General features: G+C 40.6%; 1 protein-coding gene across 1 annotated transcript in view; it reads right to left on the minus strand.

Moving 5' to 3' along the window:
* Positions 1-1,748: 1,748 nt before the first annotated feature.
* The window catches only part of FASN (fatty acid synthase), a 41,756-nt gene continuing 24,352 nt past the window's right edge, over positions 1,749-19,152 (minus strand). Inside the window, 21 exon segments of the mRNA XM_033076668.2 lie at positions 1,749-3,536; positions 4,621-4,872; positions 4,999-5,097; positions 5,658-5,878; positions 6,282-6,509; positions 7,042-7,230; positions 8,729-8,971; positions 9,248-9,399; positions 9,549-9,640; positions 10,139-10,290; positions 11,339-11,540; positions 11,892-12,115; positions 12,904-13,026; positions 13,174-13,293; positions 13,840-14,018; positions 14,508-14,658; positions 15,659-15,862; positions 16,204-16,358; positions 16,465-16,583; positions 16,785-16,949; positions 18,660-19,049. Coding sequence (XP_032932559.1) covers positions 3,399-3,536; positions 4,621-4,872; positions 4,999-5,097; positions 5,658-5,878; positions 6,282-6,509; positions 7,042-7,230; positions 8,729-8,971; positions 9,248-9,399; positions 9,549-9,640; positions 10,139-10,290; positions 11,339-11,540; positions 11,892-12,115; positions 12,904-13,026; positions 13,174-13,293; positions 13,840-14,018; positions 14,508-14,658; positions 15,659-15,862; positions 16,204-16,358; positions 16,465-16,583; positions 16,785-16,949; positions 18,660-19,049 — 3,798 coding nt within the window. The 3' untranslated portion in view covers positions 1,749-3,398.

Here is a 19,152-nt window from a genome sequence, read left to right on the forward strand (position 1 = left end):
AAAGAAACAACCACCTGCTTCTTGTTCTACCTCAAATCTTTTGGGTTCTACTTGCTCTCCATCTCAGCAGTGAACTTCACTTGCTGGTAGAGCTTCTACTTTCTGATAGTTCTATTTAATGGTGTCCCTTCGTGCATTGTTTTTAGTTACCGTCAGCAAGAGATGTGTATTTCTATGCCTTCAGCAAGGTGGTAGACTAGAAAAGGAAAATAATAGCTTTAATACTGGTGACAACATATACTGTGTGCCATACATTCTTTAACTCTTTCTATTGCAGATTTAAGGTATATGGTCCATCATTTCAAAATGGTAATGTATTTGTGACCCTAAACAGTTCCCCAGTCAAAGAACTGTTCTTTGATCTTAAGAGCAGCATGGTTTTAGCCTGTGAGAAGCTATCTGAAAAGGATGGAATGTGTCAGCTGACAAGAATCCTCACTTCAGTTTCACAGAGAAGGGTAGGTGTGAGGGACTTCTATCCTCATCATCTCAAAACAAGAAACTGCAATATTGGATTTTGCCTTCTGATATTATTCTACATCTGTCTAATCTGATGAGCTACTGAGAAACAACAAGCAATACCAGCACTAATAAGGTTTTTATTTTTGGCACACTGTGTTCAGCAGCCAGTTGTATAATGGGTTACATGGCAGCAGCTCATAATCAGATAATTATGGGGCAAAAATGCCCTAACAAAACAACCTTCTGCTTTTCAAATAACAACCACAAGAACATTAACAGTATATAAGCTGTAAATAATTCTTCAGCAACTTCTGTGACTAAAACAGTGTCTTCAAGCTCTGCTTAGATGAAACCATACATATTTATTTATACAGGGAGCTCATCAAACTCCAGCTTCAACAGATGGGACAGCATTAATCCCAGCATTAATGTGCTCCTTCCACACAACCCATTCAGATATTAAACACTTTAGCACAGCAATATTGTACCTCTTTGTTTTATGTTTAATCCTTTTTTATTCCTTCCAGTATTAAATATAACCAACACAAGTAGGATTCTTTTACCTTTTTTTCAGGCTAACTACAACTGCCAGTAGTTAAACCAAACCAACTAGTCCCCATTTGTTTTGTTTTATGTAGTACCCAATGTCAGTAGGTGCAGGGACAGTACGCAGTAGATGTAATGAAGTCCCATGGTGTGTGCACACAGCTCACACAGCCACTCCAGTATCAGTATCCACTACCCCTCATACATCACACACTCTCCTCCTTCTCTTACTAACACTTCAGAACATTTATACCCACTGCCTATCTAATCCTCAGAGAGACCCTGAGGTAGATGCTATTGTCCCATTTCACAAATGGGAAAACTGAGGCAGGAGTATTAATGATTCGTCCAATACGGCAAATAAAAGCCCATCTAAAAGTTTCCACTTCAATATTATGGTTGTAAATTGGTTGTATCTAAGGTACCAAAATCATGGCAACAAGAAGCCATGCTTCAGAATACTAAGACTTCATTATTATTATTATTATTATTATTTTGATTATTATTATTTCTACAGACTCCAAATCAGATATGTCAGCAATAGTTTTTGCTTTATACCGAGAAGTGAGAGATTACAGGTGAAACATGGGATTAAGACATGATGGTAGAAAGAATTCAAAAACCAACCAGTGATGAATTCCGTTTAATACTAGAAAAGCTAAAAAGACACTCTGCAGACCAAAAAGTATTAATTAGAAGGAAAAAAAAAAAAAAGAAAAAAAGAGCAAGACATTTCAGAATGGTTTAAGATGACATTATGTTGTTTTATTTCAGATTTCACAAAAGAAATACTTTATAAAACTAAAATCAGTTAACCCAGCCACTATCAACAGAGGGTGGTATAAGCAGAAGACACTAGGTCAGAACCTGCAGTGAAGAGCCATCTGTTCCTGTCACTGGAATGCTCCTGTACTACCAGAATACTTCACTGGGGGTGGAGAGAACCAGGGTTTTACAGCAGTTCTGAGAAGCACAATAGCTCCTCCTAGTTGCTGCTTTGTTGCTACCCAGGTCTCCTCTGTATCATAAGTGTAACAAGGATTTACTGATTTCAGAAAGGACAGATCCAGCATAGCAAAGGCAAGAAATTTTTCAATTTAATTTTATGCAAATTTCCTTTAAAAAGGTACTACTGTATTTTAAAAATCAGACCATCAAACTGATTACTTAGCTAACTTATGTGGGACTTCCAGTCTCATTTCTGAAAGGAAAATGAAGGCTTAAGCAAGCCCTGAGCTAAATAAAATATACAGGGGCTTTGAGTAGATACTTGTATGTTCTCCTAAGCTTTGATTATGAGAGAGCAGGGGTGGGAGGATTTTTTCAATTATTGTTAAGGAATTCTATTCCCTGCCCTCCCCATTCAAATTTTTTCATTGGGTGGCAAGACTGGAGGTGAGAGGGAATAAAGTAAAGCAATAATCTTAATGCTTTACTAAGGTTCTGACAGAGCGGGCCACAGAACCTTGCAAAAATATAAACACAGTACCTGCCTAGGGACAGCTTTGCCTGTTTTTATCATGTCCAAGTTATGTCTGTTCAATACAGCAGCATCTGTATCCCCCTATCCCCCGGGTCCCTCTCTCCTCTGAAGAGTACACAATGGCAAGAATCCTTCCTTCTACCTTTTCCTTTCTGAAAAGGGTAGGGCAGTGGAAGAAAGAAAAAAACCCAAAGAAGCAACAAAACAAACAAGAAACTAGATTATTTCAAAGATGGGCAACTTTCCCTTGTAGAATACACCTTCCCCTCCAAAAAGGGATGCTTCTTTGCTCCTATAACCCACGATAAATTAAAACCAAGTAATAAGTCTCTGGTTTGACACAATAAATACATAGTATATAGCAAATTAAAAAATATAGTTACAAAACCCTCAATGGAATTCTCTTTCTGACCTAAACTGCAGACAGATTCTTCACAGATAAAAAGTATCTCCAAAATCAGCTGCAGCTCCTCTCCTCTCCCTGTTCACTAGGCTTGGTCAACAAGTGCTATCACATACCCTTTGGAATACTGTTAAGACAAAAACAATATAAAGCACAAGAAATCTACTCCTAAATTTCTTTTTTTTATACTGCCAAGGGTGTAGGAAGCAACCATCTGTGGGAAACCCTCACTGCAGTGCATAGTGACAGTCACAGCACTACAGTTAACATGGACAGGGAAGACTAGGGGGAAAAACAGCCATAGGAAGGGAAGGAGATAGAACCCATAAATGTTGGAAAAGATAAGCAAGAAAGAGACAGAAAAAGACCAATTGAGTCCAGCTGGACTTCCCAGTTCTGGCAGCATAGCAGATGAGATGTTGAACAGGAAGAGTTCCTTGGGGCCTGTCATAACTAGGAATGTTGTTGGCATTTTCTTCATCATTGACAGTGAGGAAGTAGAAGTTAACCCTCTCTGACACTGACACGTGGCTCTGCCAGTGAGCTGTGGATGATCCCAATAATTGACTCAACACCATCTCCCTCCAGCAAGGTGCGGTGATCCCCTTCAATAACATGGACAGACACTTTCCCATCGCATACCTGTGTAAGTACAAAAAAGAAAAACTTTTCATTCACAATGTAAAACCAGCTGGTCACCTACCCACTTTGAGTTTGTTAGTCTTCTAAGTTATTAATAATTTAGACTACTGTCTCTATCAAACTCAGTTAAAAACAGCACCAGTTTTACTCTGATACATTTTCACAGATCAGCTGTGGGGCACTGTTTGGAACCAGTGTTTTAAAGCACAATAGCTTGACAGCCTAACAGGTGATCCACTCAAATATAAGCTGGGCAGGAAGTTAACCAACCTAGTACCAAAAGAATAATTTACCTACAATATCAAAGAAAGAATGGTAAAGTAGCTACTTCGAAGCCCTTACGTAAAGTAAATAAATACCCCCCCCTTCCTCACTACCTTTCTCCCACCACTAGAAATCTTCCTTTAAGGTCATAATGTAACTCCAGTAACATAAAAATTAACCTGGAATTAATAATGACTAAATTTGACATCTGAAAGGATAGGAGATGTCAGAAGCAGGAAGAGAATTCTGAAAATCACTTCCTTTTCCTTGGTATTTGCACCAACTTAAGCCTTGTATGTGAGCAGGGGCTAAAGAACAGTGATCTTATCTGGACTACGGGCCAAACCCCAACTTTTTTTAGTCCACAAGAAACCCACTTCTAACTACTAGCTTCTAAGTGAAAAAAAGAGAAAAAGCTGCCTTTATTGTCATAAGACTGACACTTGCTCTTCAGAAGGCTGCCCTCATTCGGTGAGGGCCTTCAGGGTCTACAGTGAAAAGAGGCTGAAAGTTGCTCTCTTTTAACATCGTTAGTACCCAAAGTCATTCTACAGAGCTGCCAAGAATCAACTACAGAACCCTCATCCTACATACAGGTGTCTTGGGGTGACTTTCTGGCCCTCACTACCCACAGAAAACCAATAAATTTATTTGCTGTTGGAGACTTCCAATTCTTGTTAGAGCACCACAGCTGCAGAATAATTTCTTTAAGGTTGGTTTTGTCCTTTTTTTCCTCAGTAAGGAAGATTTCCCATGCTTTCCTTTGGCTTCCCCAAATATCAGAAGAAACTCAACAGTCACCAGTGGGCCTGAGACTGACCTCTGAGAGTTTATAGTCTCTACCCAGACCTTCCTCGTATTCATTGTGAGACTTTGCTCGCATCAGTGTCACATTCCCATGATACTTGGAGTCTGGTATATACTTGTCAGCAGCCTTCAGTTTATGGTAAAATGAAGTAGCAGCAAAGCTGAGTGCTTCACGATTGATGTTTGTATGAATCCCAGTTATTAGGTCTACAGCAGCATTCACACGAGCCTCCAGATCTTTGAGGGGCAGAAGAACCTCCAGCAGCTGGAAATATTAACATTTTTTTTCACATTAGTCTCAATAGCCGAGAATACATCTCCATTAAACAAAAAATATACACCCTCTTGTGCAATATCAAGACATATGGATCTCAAAAATAAGAAACAATACCTTATTGTATTCAATGCCTGTAAATTGCTGAACAAAGGCACACAATGCTTCAGTCTCCAGTGCAGCCTCATTTCCTTGGGTTAGTTTGGCTCTGTAGCTCTGGAGCAGACAAGAATAAAATGCGAACATGAGAGGGATTAGCCTGATGTTAAAAGTTAAATAAAAACAATTATAGAACCAAAGATGTGAACTGGGAAAAAAATGAAGGGGGGAAATCCCTTCAGGACAGATCAGAAAGCAAACCCAGAGGTGGCAATTGCCAAGAGTCTAGTATTCTCCAAAGTAAAATGAAAATGAAAGGGAAGCCTTAAGCAAGGTTTCCTCATACCACTACAACAGGATCTTGACTTGCAAGCACCAGGATCTTCCAGAAGACATACTAACATTATGATTTATCATAGCAAGAGCAACATTTGTGCCTGAACTCTTGCCATTTAATGAAGACCACCTCTCATGTACTTCTACCGTTCAGCCATCTCTAAGCATCCACTGTCTACAGCTGTCTTCCAAAATCCTTCCAAAATATTCATTCCAAAATGAATAAAATTCTGTCAGCTTTTCATCAGATTGGTCATATCTAGAATACTAAGCTTTGAGAAAAATGAGCCCTGATGAGAGAGGATGGTCCCCAAAAAGAAGATTCTCTTTGTGCCCCTTACCTGGGTATATGCTGCCACAAAGGAATGAGACCCATCAAAAAGGAATAAACTGTTGAGTACATGGGAAGCATTTTGTTGTGCTTGCAGCTGGGAACACATTTCAAAGGCTACACAGGCACCAAAAGAGTATCCAGCAATGCGGTAAGGTCCTTCAGGCTGTATCTGCTTCATGCAATCAATGTAATAGGCTGCCAGGCTTTGGATGCTGTCCAAAGGAGCGGCTAGAACATGGAAGCGAGTTAGAAAGACTGGTGAAAAGACACTGGCAGAGACAAATTATGTTTTCATGCACTCAGAAACAATCCTGTTGAAAACATCCAGGTTTCTTTGCAGGTAAATTATTAAATTATGGTTAACAACTTGCAGTTAGGACAAGTATTAGTAATATTCCTGCTTTCCAAGGACAGGTTGAACAGGATGCTTTGACTTTTACATACATAAACTCTTCAATTTAATCTATTACTCCTCTTGATACTGGGGATGTTTGATATGACCCCCTGCACAGTAATAGACCTGATACTTGTTCCTTCAAGTTTAATAGTCTAGAAACAAAGCCCTCTCTGAAAGCAACTACAGTTCAAAATGTTATATTTGCAAATTCAAGATGCTGAACAACTGAGATACCTTTTGTGCACTGGAGCCCATAGCAGGGCATGTGAAGTCTGGAAGCCAGAGTGTGGAAAACTGCAATGGATCCTTCAATGGGGTGAACAAGGAAAAGAGGGCGCTCCATGCTCTGAACATCATTGAGACGAGTGATTGTTGGCCCTTCTGGGTTCACCAGTAAGTTGTTCAAATCTAGTTTTGGAGGTTCACCTGGGCCTGTCTTCATCAGTGGGGATGACTTCAGCTCTTTGAAGGAAAGCAAACCAGACAAACCCAATTAGCTTCAGGATCAGTCTTGTCACACAGCCATAGTCCTAAAGGACTCAGGGCTAGAGCTGCCCTAGATTAGTCTGTTGCTTCACTACATCATCAGGTCACAGATACAGGGATCTTCCTACTGTCAGTTGCTCTGCAGCAATTGCACATGCTTTTCCTGTAAGCATGACATTACGTTGTTAATTGCCCAGAGAAGTAAAAGGTCTCAAGCTGCGTCCCACACATAGCTGCGTAAGAGTACTCATGCATGCAGCTGCTAGCCAAGCACAAAAGCAGCTTTTTGCCCTTGCCTTGCTCATACACCTTGCCCCCAGAAATGATGGGCCTGTCCTAGTGGGCAATACGCTTCTGTGACATGTCTGTCACTTAAAAGCTGTTCAATTATAACTTTATTTCATGATCTTATAGACGTTTACGTCACTAAAGTTGAAAGCAACAGGTGGGAAGCTTAATTATTTGGTCTCAGGATGACTGTAGCAACCCTAATCCAGACACTCCCTACCCTCTGCTGTCCTGGACTTGGAAGAAAGTTCCCGCAGTTTGTTGATCGTAAGGAGTCGGATTTCTCTCATGGTCATAACGATGTCATAGTCTCTTTCCAGTGTCTGGCGCACCTCCACACCCATCAAGGAATCCAAGCCCAAGTCAGCCAAGGAACTCTCAGCATTCAGACTACTCACATCACGGACCCCTGAGAACAAAAGAGCATACTAGCAAAAGGCCAATTTCTTTTCAGCTCTAAGCCTCTCTAGCAGCCTTCTCCACTTTATTCTATCTCCTAAAATCTCAATAAACTGCAACTGTAGAGCTGCAGTTTACTTTCCAGGATCATCTAATACTTTCATAAGAGTCACCTTTGCTACAATCTCCACCTTGTCATATGGGATCTAGTATTTGGAGTACATATTAAATGTGCACAGATTTATGACAGAGGATACATCAGTCTCAACTAAATGGTTGTGAATATTTTCACATCAGCTCTAGACCAAGTAAGAACAGTCAGCTACACAGATTCCACACACTGAAGGCTCTAACTGAAACTGCACTCCTAGACCTAATGCAACTAATCCTCAGCTACAATGAGATGGAAGTTATCCGTGTCAGAGATGGTTGACTGCAACACTTGATGTCTACAACACTGGAGGAGGTGATAGATTCAGGCTTCATTTGCCTTTTCCGCTTCAATTTTCACACTGTTCAATCTCTTACCCTTTCCTTACCTGTCAAAGGCCTCTCCTAGTAACACCTGCATCTACAGCTCTTTGTCCCCTCCACTTTGTGCTGCCCATGTTGCCACTCTTCCCATCATTAGGCTTCATTACTAGCTCCTCCATTTGTTGCTTTCACTCTCTTCTTCCAAACTAACCCTATAGCTGGTGTGGTTTCCCAGACCCTTTCCTATCACTTCTAAAAGCCACATCTGCTCTGAGAGATCAGATTTACTGTCAGTGTTATACACAAGCCTTAAGTAACACTCAGGAGACTGTCTTTCATTTATCAGTACCGTTTTTGGTAGAAAACAAAGGATCAAGAGACAGTTCTGTCTGCAAAAAAAACCAACTGAAGTGGGAAACAGTAGATAGAATTGATACCAATTCTTCACTACCAACAGAAAAGTAATGGCAAAAGAAAGTAGATTCAAGACAGACAGAAGGACGTGGCACTTGTAATGCATAGTTAAGCTATGGTTACTAGACGTTCACATGGGATGACAGAGCTGGTAAGTGAATACACTACCAGTTCAGCAACAAGTAGAGAAAAGCTACGTTTTGTGGCATGAGGACATACCAAGGTGAATGTTTAAAAACAGGAATAGCACTCAGAAAGTTAGTTATGTATGTGCTGTCTTATGTGCTGCCCCAGAATTTTGCTCTTGAGGGTTGTTCCTGTTGATTCTCCGTTTGGAGAAAGGTACCAGTTCACTCTAAATAAAACCCAAGATACTGGAGTATATATGCACATCTATGTACACACAGTAACAGAAAAAAACTCATACAAGGAAAAGTAATTATTTGAGAGAAGGAGCAGTGTAAAGAGAAAAAAAAAGCAAACAGTTTCACAACAGCAACATTTCTACATCACAGAAGATCAGGAAAAGATGCTGAACAGAGCGCTTATAGCAGCACCACTGCTTTCCAAAAGCAATGAGTGTAGGCACCATCCAGCAGTGTTTGAGTGACAGCACTTACCCAGGATGTGAGCAACAGCTTCTACAAGATCCCGTTGACCACCTCCTTCAGCTTTCACTGAGACCTTCTCTGCTAGGACAAAACTGGACATGACAGGATGAGGCTGATTCAGGAAGACATCAAGCACCTCCAGGCATGAACTCATTTGTTGGGGAATCGTTCCCCCCACCACAATATCTTTGTTTCCCATTGTCTTCATCAAGATACCCACATCACCAATGGCTCCCCACTGGATTGCCAGGCCTGGAGAAGAAATTAGAAGAACACACTAAGCAGCTAACCAAAGCACATGGCAGCAACAGGAGTTAATAAAAAAGGAACTTAATAACGAGCTATGCTAAGGCCTGCATTTCCTTTGTACTGATAAATGGTCAGTATTCATTCATACACGAATGACTCAGGGTAACATCTAGGAGTGGAAAACAGCCTTCAACATACTTTATCACTCCAGGTAAGTGCACATGCTTCTGGTGAGCTGGTCCTCATCTGGATGTTCAGCAATGAGTAAAGTCATCTTACCTGGGAGTCCATCATGATGTCGCTGCTCACAGATACGCTCCATGGTAGAATTGGCAAAGCCGTAATTACTTTGCCCAGCATTTCCTCTTCCACAGCTTACAGAGGAGAACACAACGAAATAGTCCAAGTCTGGACACTTCTTACGAGTCACCCTTGGAGCAGAGCAGGAGAGAGAAATCCCATCAGAAAAACCTGCCAACTGTATTACTATTGAAGGCTAGTGCAAGACTAAAACAATGAAGTTTGATCAGTTGCATGACTTTAAAAGCAGTTCTTATTGGTCCCTTCTACAGACACTTACCGATCCAAATGAAGGGTCCCTGAATACTTTGGCTTGTTGACCTCCAAGAATAATTCTGGGGTCTGATTTTCAATCATGCCATCTCTAAGGACCTATGGAAGGGGTGGGAAGAGGGATTAAAAAAGAAAGTGTAGTTTTAGTATCTCCAGTTTCTCTGTTTAAATATGCCACATGGCTTGAGATATGAGAGGATATTGCTACACAATGTATTTTCGTAACTTTGCAATACAGACATATCCTGAATATCCAAAAACATGACAACATGGCTTTTGCCAAGTCTGCTTTATTCAGTAATTTTTCTGTATTGACACTGCAGAAATTCTGGCAAGTTCTACATGGGATTGTTCTTGTCCACAGGCTAGGGCAACATTTGTTTCACCACAGAACTGAACTCACTGGCCCAATACTGTTGCTTCTCAGGTCAAGGGAACAGACCCATAAGCCTTTCATTACCAGATAAGACCAAAGCATAGTGTCCTCTGAAACACAGAGAACTTAACTAAAACTGTATGAAGCCTGACTGCCTTTAGTAAAAAAGTCACATGAATGGATGTTGCCTCTTTCAAGTCCTGAGCAATTTTGTCACTTACCACAGCCAAATTAAAGATGCCTCCAACTGGTCCAAGCTGCAAAGCTTCTTCTATCAATAGCTGTGTTCCTTCTAGTGTTCCAATATCACTGGTAGATACCAGCACTTTGATTCCCAGTGCCTTCCACTCTTCAACACGTTTAGCCTGGTAGCCTAGAAAAAATAAAGGTGGACAGTGCCTGGGATGAAGAATCCTAACAATAAGGCTTTGGTTAAGCTGCTCCTTTACGCTTTTCTGACTAGATAGAGACTAAATAGCTAAGTAATTCCTGATTCAGCTACAAGATAAAAATTGGGCAAAATCTGAACAGTAGCTAGAAATCATTTGAATTTCAGAAATTCTAAACAGATAAAATGGAGAACAGCATTGAGAGAACCTAAGGGTTGGGGTGGTGGTGGGGGGAAGGAAAGAAGGAAGGAAAACTACAAGAAGTGAAGAGAACTGAACAAAAATTTGGGTACTGAGATTGGGAAAACTGGCTGGATTAGAGCAAAACAACAGCTTATAGTAGCACAGCCAGATCTTGAGAAGTAGTATTTGATCTATGTGTTTGTACACATAAGTGGTGTGATTGTGAACTTGACAAACGAAAGAAGAAGCCTGTGGAGACAAATTGTATTATGACTGAATTTGTATGAGGAAATAATGAAGACTACTACTGATAGATCTCAATGCTGCCACAGTAATCAAACTAATGCCTTAAATCTGAGTAAAAATGTTTATGGATGCTATCAGATAGCAAGGTCCATCTTTACAGATGAGCTATCTAAGGAGCAAGAGTGAGCAGCCACACATGTACCTTGAGGGACAAAGTATCTTTAACAAGGAGTGTTTAGGCCCTTCCTTGTGGCATGTGATCTAACACACTACAGTCAGTGGACAAGTCAGTGAGGTAGCCAGACTTTGCAGAGGGCAGAAAGGTTAAAGGCTACAGAAAAAACTCAGTATAAGAGAAAAATGGGTTGATAGAATTAGGAAGCATAAAAGGGGGAAAGTAGTAGTTGGAAAAAAGGGTCAAGCTAAAAGACAGTTCCTCCTTTACAATAAAGGAGACAACAGCTTGAAGGTTGATTATACGGAAAGGAAAGAGATCAAGACATTATTAGTCACCAATAGGATACTTAAAAATGGAGAGAAACTACAAGCTGAGAGCTGTTGAAAGGCAGCCATGTTTCCTGTTCCCTTACAATTTTTGCTTACCAGTTCGTATGCCAGAACGAGATGTCAGTATAATTTTCTGCGCTCCTCTCTCAACTAGCCACTGTGCCAATTCCAGCCCAAATCCTCCTAGGCCCCCTGTGATGATGTAAGACTTGGTAGGTGGACAGGAGGTTCGGGAGATTGCAGAGATTTTAACTGGTTCAGACTTTCTTAAAGGATACTCCTTTTCCTCTTCTTGGACCTTTCCCCACCCAAAAAGAAAAAAAAAAAGGAAACAAAACCAATCAATCAACGAAAAAAACAAACAAACAAAAATCCAGAAACACCACACACACACAAAAGGTAGTTACAATCAGATAACCAGATACATAATGCATCTCTTATCTTTCCATGCTATGCTCCTCCAGTCAATGGGAATGAACCTTGTAGAATCAGTGCCAGACTTGACAGTTACAATTGTGACAGCGTCAGAAGTAAAACTGACCCTGTGCTGTCCTACTCATAGAACTTCAACTGGAAATGGATCCAAATATCCAACAGTCACCAGAAGATGGTCAGATGTACCAGAGAATCAAAATAATTATCTCATTACCTTGATCATAACTTTGCCGATATGTTTTCCTTGTGCCATGAATCTGAAGGCAGCTTCTACCTCTTCTTTGTCGAAGACTGTACTCTTCAGGGGCTTTACTACTCCATCTCTTATGCCTTTCTTCAACAACTCTGATACTGCTTCCCACTCTTGGTTTCCCTCATCAAATATTGAATCTAGTAGGATCCCATGAAATGCCACATTCTTGAGGAAGAGAGACATTCCTAGAGAAAGCAACCTGGTTATGACCTGATGCTGCTGACATTTCAAAATGGAGCCTATCCATTTTCTGCTTCAGAAACATTTCTGCATAGATCACAGGAGTAAAGCAGTCAGATGCTTGAACTCTGCATTTTCCAAACTCATTCTTGCATATACTCTCCAACACATAACATTACGTTGCTCTCTTACAAGCAGACCAGTTTCACAGAAACTCCGCTCCAAAAAAATTGTGTGTTGAGAGGACAAGCTACATCATGGTCAGTCTGATATTAAAAAGGACATTTTTTTTTGTCTAGTGACAGCTGAGTTAGAGTCACAGGGGAGCTAGAATCCTATATACATCATGTCTATCTCCACAGGAGACTCTTCCTCCATAGCAAGACCTTCCAATATGATAGCATCTTTTGAAACTTCATTAGAATAAGGAAGCATACCTTCGACACTATATGCAATTGTTCTACAACAGGAGAACATTGCTGTAATTTTTCATTAACACATCACCTCATAACAGTCAAAAAATTTTTCCCATCCAAGAGAAATCAGGGTTATCTTGCCCTGTGCCTTCAAAATTGGTAGATGCTGTTGACTGCCTTAAGGGATAAGAGGCCTTGCAGAGGGGTCTGGATAGACTGGAACACTGGGCAACCATCAGTGATATAAAATCTAACAAATGCCAGTTATGCACCTGAGACCAAGTCATACCAGACACAAGAATAAATTCTGGGGAGGCTGGAGAGCTGTCCTGCAGAAAAGGACCTAATGAGAAGTGTTTCCTGATGCCTCATCTTACCAAGATTACTGTTGTTAGACAGATCAAATTTGCCTATTTCCAAGAAGCGTCCATGTCGAGCAAGACAACGCAAACTGGCTTGAAGCTTCTCCTCTGCCAAGGAATTTAACACGAGGTTGACACCTGCAATGAAAGGAGAAGCACCTACTTAAACTCAATTCTGCTGAGAGCCTAACCCTGTCTTCTAGTGACTCATATTGTCTTTAGAACGCACAACTGCATAATGTGGCTTAGCTGACAAAAAAAGGAAAAATATTTCTTGAACTTCACCTTTTCCATTGGTAACTCGAAGTATATGTTGCTCAAAGGTGGTATCTCTGGAGCTGGAAAAGCTATTAGCATCTAGCTGTGGAAATCTTGCTTGGAGATACTTACGTTTCTCGGTGGAACCTGGAAGTAGAAGACAGGTTGAAAGACGTCACTAATTTAATTTTTATGATGAAATAGCCCATTTTCCACTGTACATCTCTCCCCCAAGGATTGTAAGTCTGAGAAACCATCTCCAAGCTTTCAGTCTCTCAAGATGTCAGACTTTAGGAAAAAGGCTGTCTGTTTTCCACTGCTCATTTATGAGATGGAACAAGGACCAGAAACAGATCAGAGCCTTTCAATGGACAGGCACTGGATTCATATTACTAAATTTAAAATGAGGAAGCCATGATCACCTTCCATACTTTTGATTATATAGTGTACAGAGACAGATAAATTTGACTGCGCTGTGGAATTTCCAAGCACAGAGCCAGTAGCTGTATTTACCATGTAACCTGTTCTTGGCCTGGAAACTAGATCAAAGCTACAGCAGATCATATTGGGGGGGAATAAATACATACCTAAATAGGTATATATACTTAATACCTGTACATACACATGCTTCCTCTATTTATTAGCTATAATCTATTTCTCCCCATGACTTTGGGGAGCACTTTCAGTACTCACCTACAGTAGCAAAGACACGGCAGCCCATGCTCAGGGCAATGGCAATGGCTGCTTGGCCCACACCTCCTGAGCCAGAGTGAATAAGGATACTCTCACCCTTCTTCATACCACCTCGAACCACCAAAGCATAATAAGCAGTGGCATAAACCACAGGCACTGAAGCTGCTTCTTCTAGAGTCCTAAGGAGCAAAATGGAAGAGGTATCTTTAGCCTTGGGAAAGACTACTAGATTGTCTTGACGAAATTTTGAAATTTGTGTTTCTGCCATGGAAAGGTTCCATTGCTGAGATAGATAAGAAAGTATAAGTGGTTGTCAATCATACAGCAGACTACCACAGCCAAGTACAGCCAGGTTTTATCATTCTGCAAAAATAGTTCAATAACTAACCAGTAACACAAGCAACACTGATATACCAGTGTATACTGAAACACATGAAGCTAAGAGCACAAAAAAAGATAAGAACCTTTTGCAAGCACTGTACAAAAACTAGTGCTGAAATCCTGTAGTGAATCTAATCCAAAATCCTACAGTTGTTTGGGACACTATAGCCCTATTAATATTTCCCAGAGGGGAATCTACCCACGGTGCAGCACTCAGGTTTGATCAGGGCTGTCACCAGCCTCAGGCAGGAAGGCAAATCTTAACCAGAAAACAGAAGTAGACCTACCAGTTTTCAGGCACCTCCCACAGAAACTTCTTTTCACAGTCTACTACTGTGGCCAGCCCTTTTGCTGGCAGCAGTCCCATCACTCTTCTTCCAGCCAGGTCCCGTCCTGAGAACTCCATGCCCAGCATGCATTGCTGCAAAGCCCAATTACCTAAAAGAACATTAACAACTTTTATTAAAAAAACCATTCTCTTACAAAATTTCTTTACTACAGCAGCAGTCCTTGAAAGTCTAAGTCCCAGAGACAAGAGTGCTGGGATTTGTCTATTCTGTATGCAGTTCATAAGCTGCCATAGTTAACATGTCACTCCAAGTGTAGCGGAAAAGGACTCGGTCTCATTAAATCTGAAGTATTCATCCTTGATGATATTGCTTTAGTTTCAAGTTTTCATCTGAGAAATTTCATGAAAACATCTTCAGAGGCAATTCTGTCCCTCAGAAAAATAATGATACATAAACTAGAAAGGATGATCACTGCAAAAATATACTGTGAAATATGAATTTTTGCTAAGTCACATTTTAGGTAGACACTTATACCAGTCATAGAACCACAGAATGGTTTGTGTTGGAAGGGACCTTAAAGATATCTACTTCCAACATTCTGCCATGGGCAGGGGCACCTTCCATTATGCCAGGTGGTTCAGTCACGAAGGGGAACCCAGCCTTACTCAAATCACTAGATTTTTACATGTTCCACTCCCTCTCTTTTAAATACACCTTTTAAAACCATTTCATAGACATTACATTAATTCTTAACTCACTATGAAGCAAGATTATACCACCTCCATTTTGTAAACAGGCAGTTACTTCATTGTGCATTTTTTTCCCTGAAATCCAAGCATGTCCAATAGCATGGTAGCATGAAACTTCAACATTCTTACCTTGGTATTTACCATGCTCATCTCTGGAACCTTCTTCAACTTGTTTTACCTCACACTTGGTTTGTTAATTGTGCCATATTAAAAAAAAAAAAAAAACAAACAAAAAACCCATAACTGGAAGTAGGCACAGCAGGGCTGTACTTCCTTCTCAAAAGCAGGCTTTCTGGCATACTGGCATACAATCTAGCCACTGCATAACTAATAATCAAGAGATTAATTCTAGAACAACAATACATAAGTACATTTCCTTCTAGTGTAACTGTAACTCACCAGGGATAGCATCTGGAGAAAGCTTCCCCGTGGCCAGCATAATGTCCCGGAAGTTGAGAGATGCGTAATAGACTTTGCAGAGTAAAACATTGGGATCAGTTGTGCGGAAGTGTCGAAGTGGGGAGACAATCCAGCGAAGAGATGAAAGATCTCCACGAGTTAGCACATTTACATAGGCATATTCTGTCAGTTCCTGAGGTTGTGCTGCAGAAGAAGAACAGTAAGAACTTACACACATTAACAAAGGTACGTACTTTCTGAAACAAGTAAATTCCTTGTGCAATTTCTACCTCCTCCTCCTCCATTTTGCTATCCAGGGAGCCCTTTCTTGCTTTGCAGTACTACAGATGCCCTACATAGCCTATCCTTCCTCCTGCCACCACAGTGTGCTACTGTTCACTTTGAGTTGGAGCAGAATTCAAAATTGTTTACTAGAAATAATAATAATAAAACGTAACTGTAAGAACAACAGCTACTCATTTTCTATTGAAAGTTCATTCAGATTCAAGGCCTTGCAAGTGATCCTCAGCTCTCAAAGGCTGTACCTTGCTGCAATGGGAGATGCCTGAAGGAGCCCCATTTTCCATCACGATACACATTCATCACCAAGTCCTTCTGAACAATCTTCTGCATCTCCAGGGAAGAAAGACTTGTGGGTGGGACAGCAGATGAAGGGTTCAAGTTGGAAATGAACACACACCTGAAGAGAAGAATTGACATTTTGTTCGTTTTGCTATAGGCCTCAGAAGCTGCTAACATATAAATATCTCATCTCCCAAACATGACTCAAGGGCATGCTTACATACCTGATTCGGTGGCCTTCTGCTTCAAGGCGAAGGCAATTCACCATTCCCAAAATTCCGGAGTTCGCACAACTGGTGGCAGTCAACCACACAGGCTTCTCTGAAGGGTCAGCCAAGACCTCCTACAGGACAAACCCCAAACTGTTTTACTAGGAACCATGAAGAAAATAGTCCTCATATTCTTGGCACAGATTAGTAACTTCTGTTTTATTGAAAGTAACTGAACATACACACACACATTCTTCTTTTAACGCTTCCAAGTATTTCATTTAGAAAATATAACGATTTGGAAATTCAGATACCTAGAACACAGAAATTCTCACCTTTAAGGATTCAACCCACTTATAGTTTGTCTCATCTACTGGCAGAAAAATGGGTGTTTTAACAGGAGCTTGCCGACGGCACAGAAAAATAACTGAGCCAAAGAATGACTTCTTCATGGCAACAAGATTCAGTGAAGCTTTGCTGAAAATGTCCTCCCACTGTGCCTGTCAAATCAGGCAAAGCAACAAATTAACAGCAAGGTCAAAAGTCAATTTTTCTTGAAAACTTGCTCTGTATTGTACCAGCATAAATACATTTTTGGTTAACATAACAGTGTTTAATCCATATCTCGACTATTCCTTCTTCCATAAAGGATCTTCCAAAAGTAGGAGTGCAAGTATCTCAAAGTCCTGGTTAGGGAACCAGTCTTAGCACACTAGCACGTCACTGAGCAGTGACCACACCATCAAATTCCACAGGGTATTTGAGTGTGTCTACCCTATGTCACATAAGCCCTGTTTGCACAGAGATGGAGAGAAGCAAGGGGAGAAGCACCCACATGTCTAAGTTACACTGAGATGGCATTTCAGAAAAATAAAAGAATGAAAACACATGTATGGTATATTGAGAAACACTTAAGGATCTATTATCTGAAAGAAATAAGGATGACTGCAGCCTCTCAGAAAAGCATCCATTTGCTTTTCATATACCAGGCACAGACCAGCAGAAGGTCTTTATAGTGTGATCCCTTATATCAGGGCCAGGGACAGTGTCTGTATTTAGAAAACTTTGAGAACTATATTAAGTCCTGCACACTCCTGCCTGGCTTATATAATTTCCTTCAGAGAAGGTGCATTCAACTGACATGTATCTTTCTCCCAGCAATTTGCTAATACCAAGCTACTGATACTAATGACAGATCTATGCTTTTTAATATCGGTGCCAGTAGCATCTCAGTGTCTTCTCTTTATCCCCCCGTTTATTGGGAAAGATGTAGAGCAAAGAATTTAATCTTTCTTCTCAAATCCCCTTGAAAAATGTCTGCAGGAAGTTAAGAGTTAGAATTCATGTAATTGCAAAATTCAAAATCCAACTACCCCATTCCAGAATTATAAACAAAACCCAAACTCTTAAAAGTGCTACTCTCTTCTTATTCTAAAAGAGGAGAGCTGAGAGGCTGCATCCCTTGAAATCAGAAAAAAATAGGTAAGCTCTGTAGAGGTGCATTTTTCCAGTACTGCTTGGACTAACAGCTGCCAAGAGAAGACGATGCCCCAGTTTCCACCCTTACCCTTGCCATTCAACTCTCCTTCTCTTTTGCCAGCTTTGGCATTGGTTTACCTGCACAATATACCGGTTTGAAGATATAATACTGACACACTCTTCTCTCCCTCCTCCAACTTCTCAAGGCTTATTTTACTGTATATCTCATTATGGGCTCAGATAATGTAGGGAAGAAGAAAGGAAGAAAAGAAAAATCGAAGAGAAAACCCTTCTTTCTGGGAGCACTTTAATGTTAGAAGAAATTAACCAGCTTGTAAAAATCGCACTCCCAGCAGTAGTATCAAAAGTAAGAGAGATATTCTGATACCAAAGCATTTCAGGATCCTACAGTGATAAAGCTGTACCTCACCCAGCAATGCAGTATGCAATTGTAATAATAAAGCAATTGTCCTGGCCAGTGTTTTCATACAGATTAGACAGATATACAAAAGACAATGAATTAAATTTCAGTGCATTAAGAAAGGCTTTCCTGACTGAACCTCTAGTATATTCTCTCAACCTAAAACATAGTAATTTGCAAGTCCTCTCTTCTTAAGAAGTGTTTATTATATATTTCTGCAATGCCTACTCTACATTCACCATCACAGCATCTGCAAGCAGTAGACTTAGACTATTCATGGTGAAAGCATCTGTCCTTCCAGCAGGCTTACCTCACTTAGGAAGCTGTGTTTCTGCTGCAGATCTGGGCTTGTAAGGAAACTGACAATTTCTCCAAGAGTTTCTCCCTTAAGAAGAGTGTGTAGCAAAACAAACCCTCCTTCTTTCACAGCAGCTGCCAAATTAGAGAGTATTTCAGTGGTATTCACTAAAATACTTGTTGAACAGTTGTATACAACCAGGTCAGCATCGGTCAGATTTCCAGAGGGAAGGCTAGATGGATCCCACTGGCTAGAGACAATGCCAGCATCTTGTAGCTCTGTTTCAATCATTGAAAGGTTTTCCAGGACGCAGTCAGTGGCAATGTAGTCCACCTGCAACAGGGGCTGAGCATTCAGAATACTTTTCACACGAGAGAACAGTTGTCCACTGCCTGCATTAGCCTGTGGGAAAAATAAGGGGAAGGAAAAGGAGAAACCAAATCAAAATAGAAGTGATATCCAGAATTATAACTGGAACAACAGCAGTATGTAATCAGGTTACTGG

Source organism: Catharus ustulatus, chromosome 20 (genome assembly GCF_009819885.2).
Source record: "Catharus ustulatus isolate bCatUst1 chromosome 20, bCatUst1.pri.v2, whole genome shotgun sequence".
NCBI lineage: Eukaryota > Metazoa > Chordata > Aves > Passeriformes > Turdidae > Catharus > Catharus ustulatus.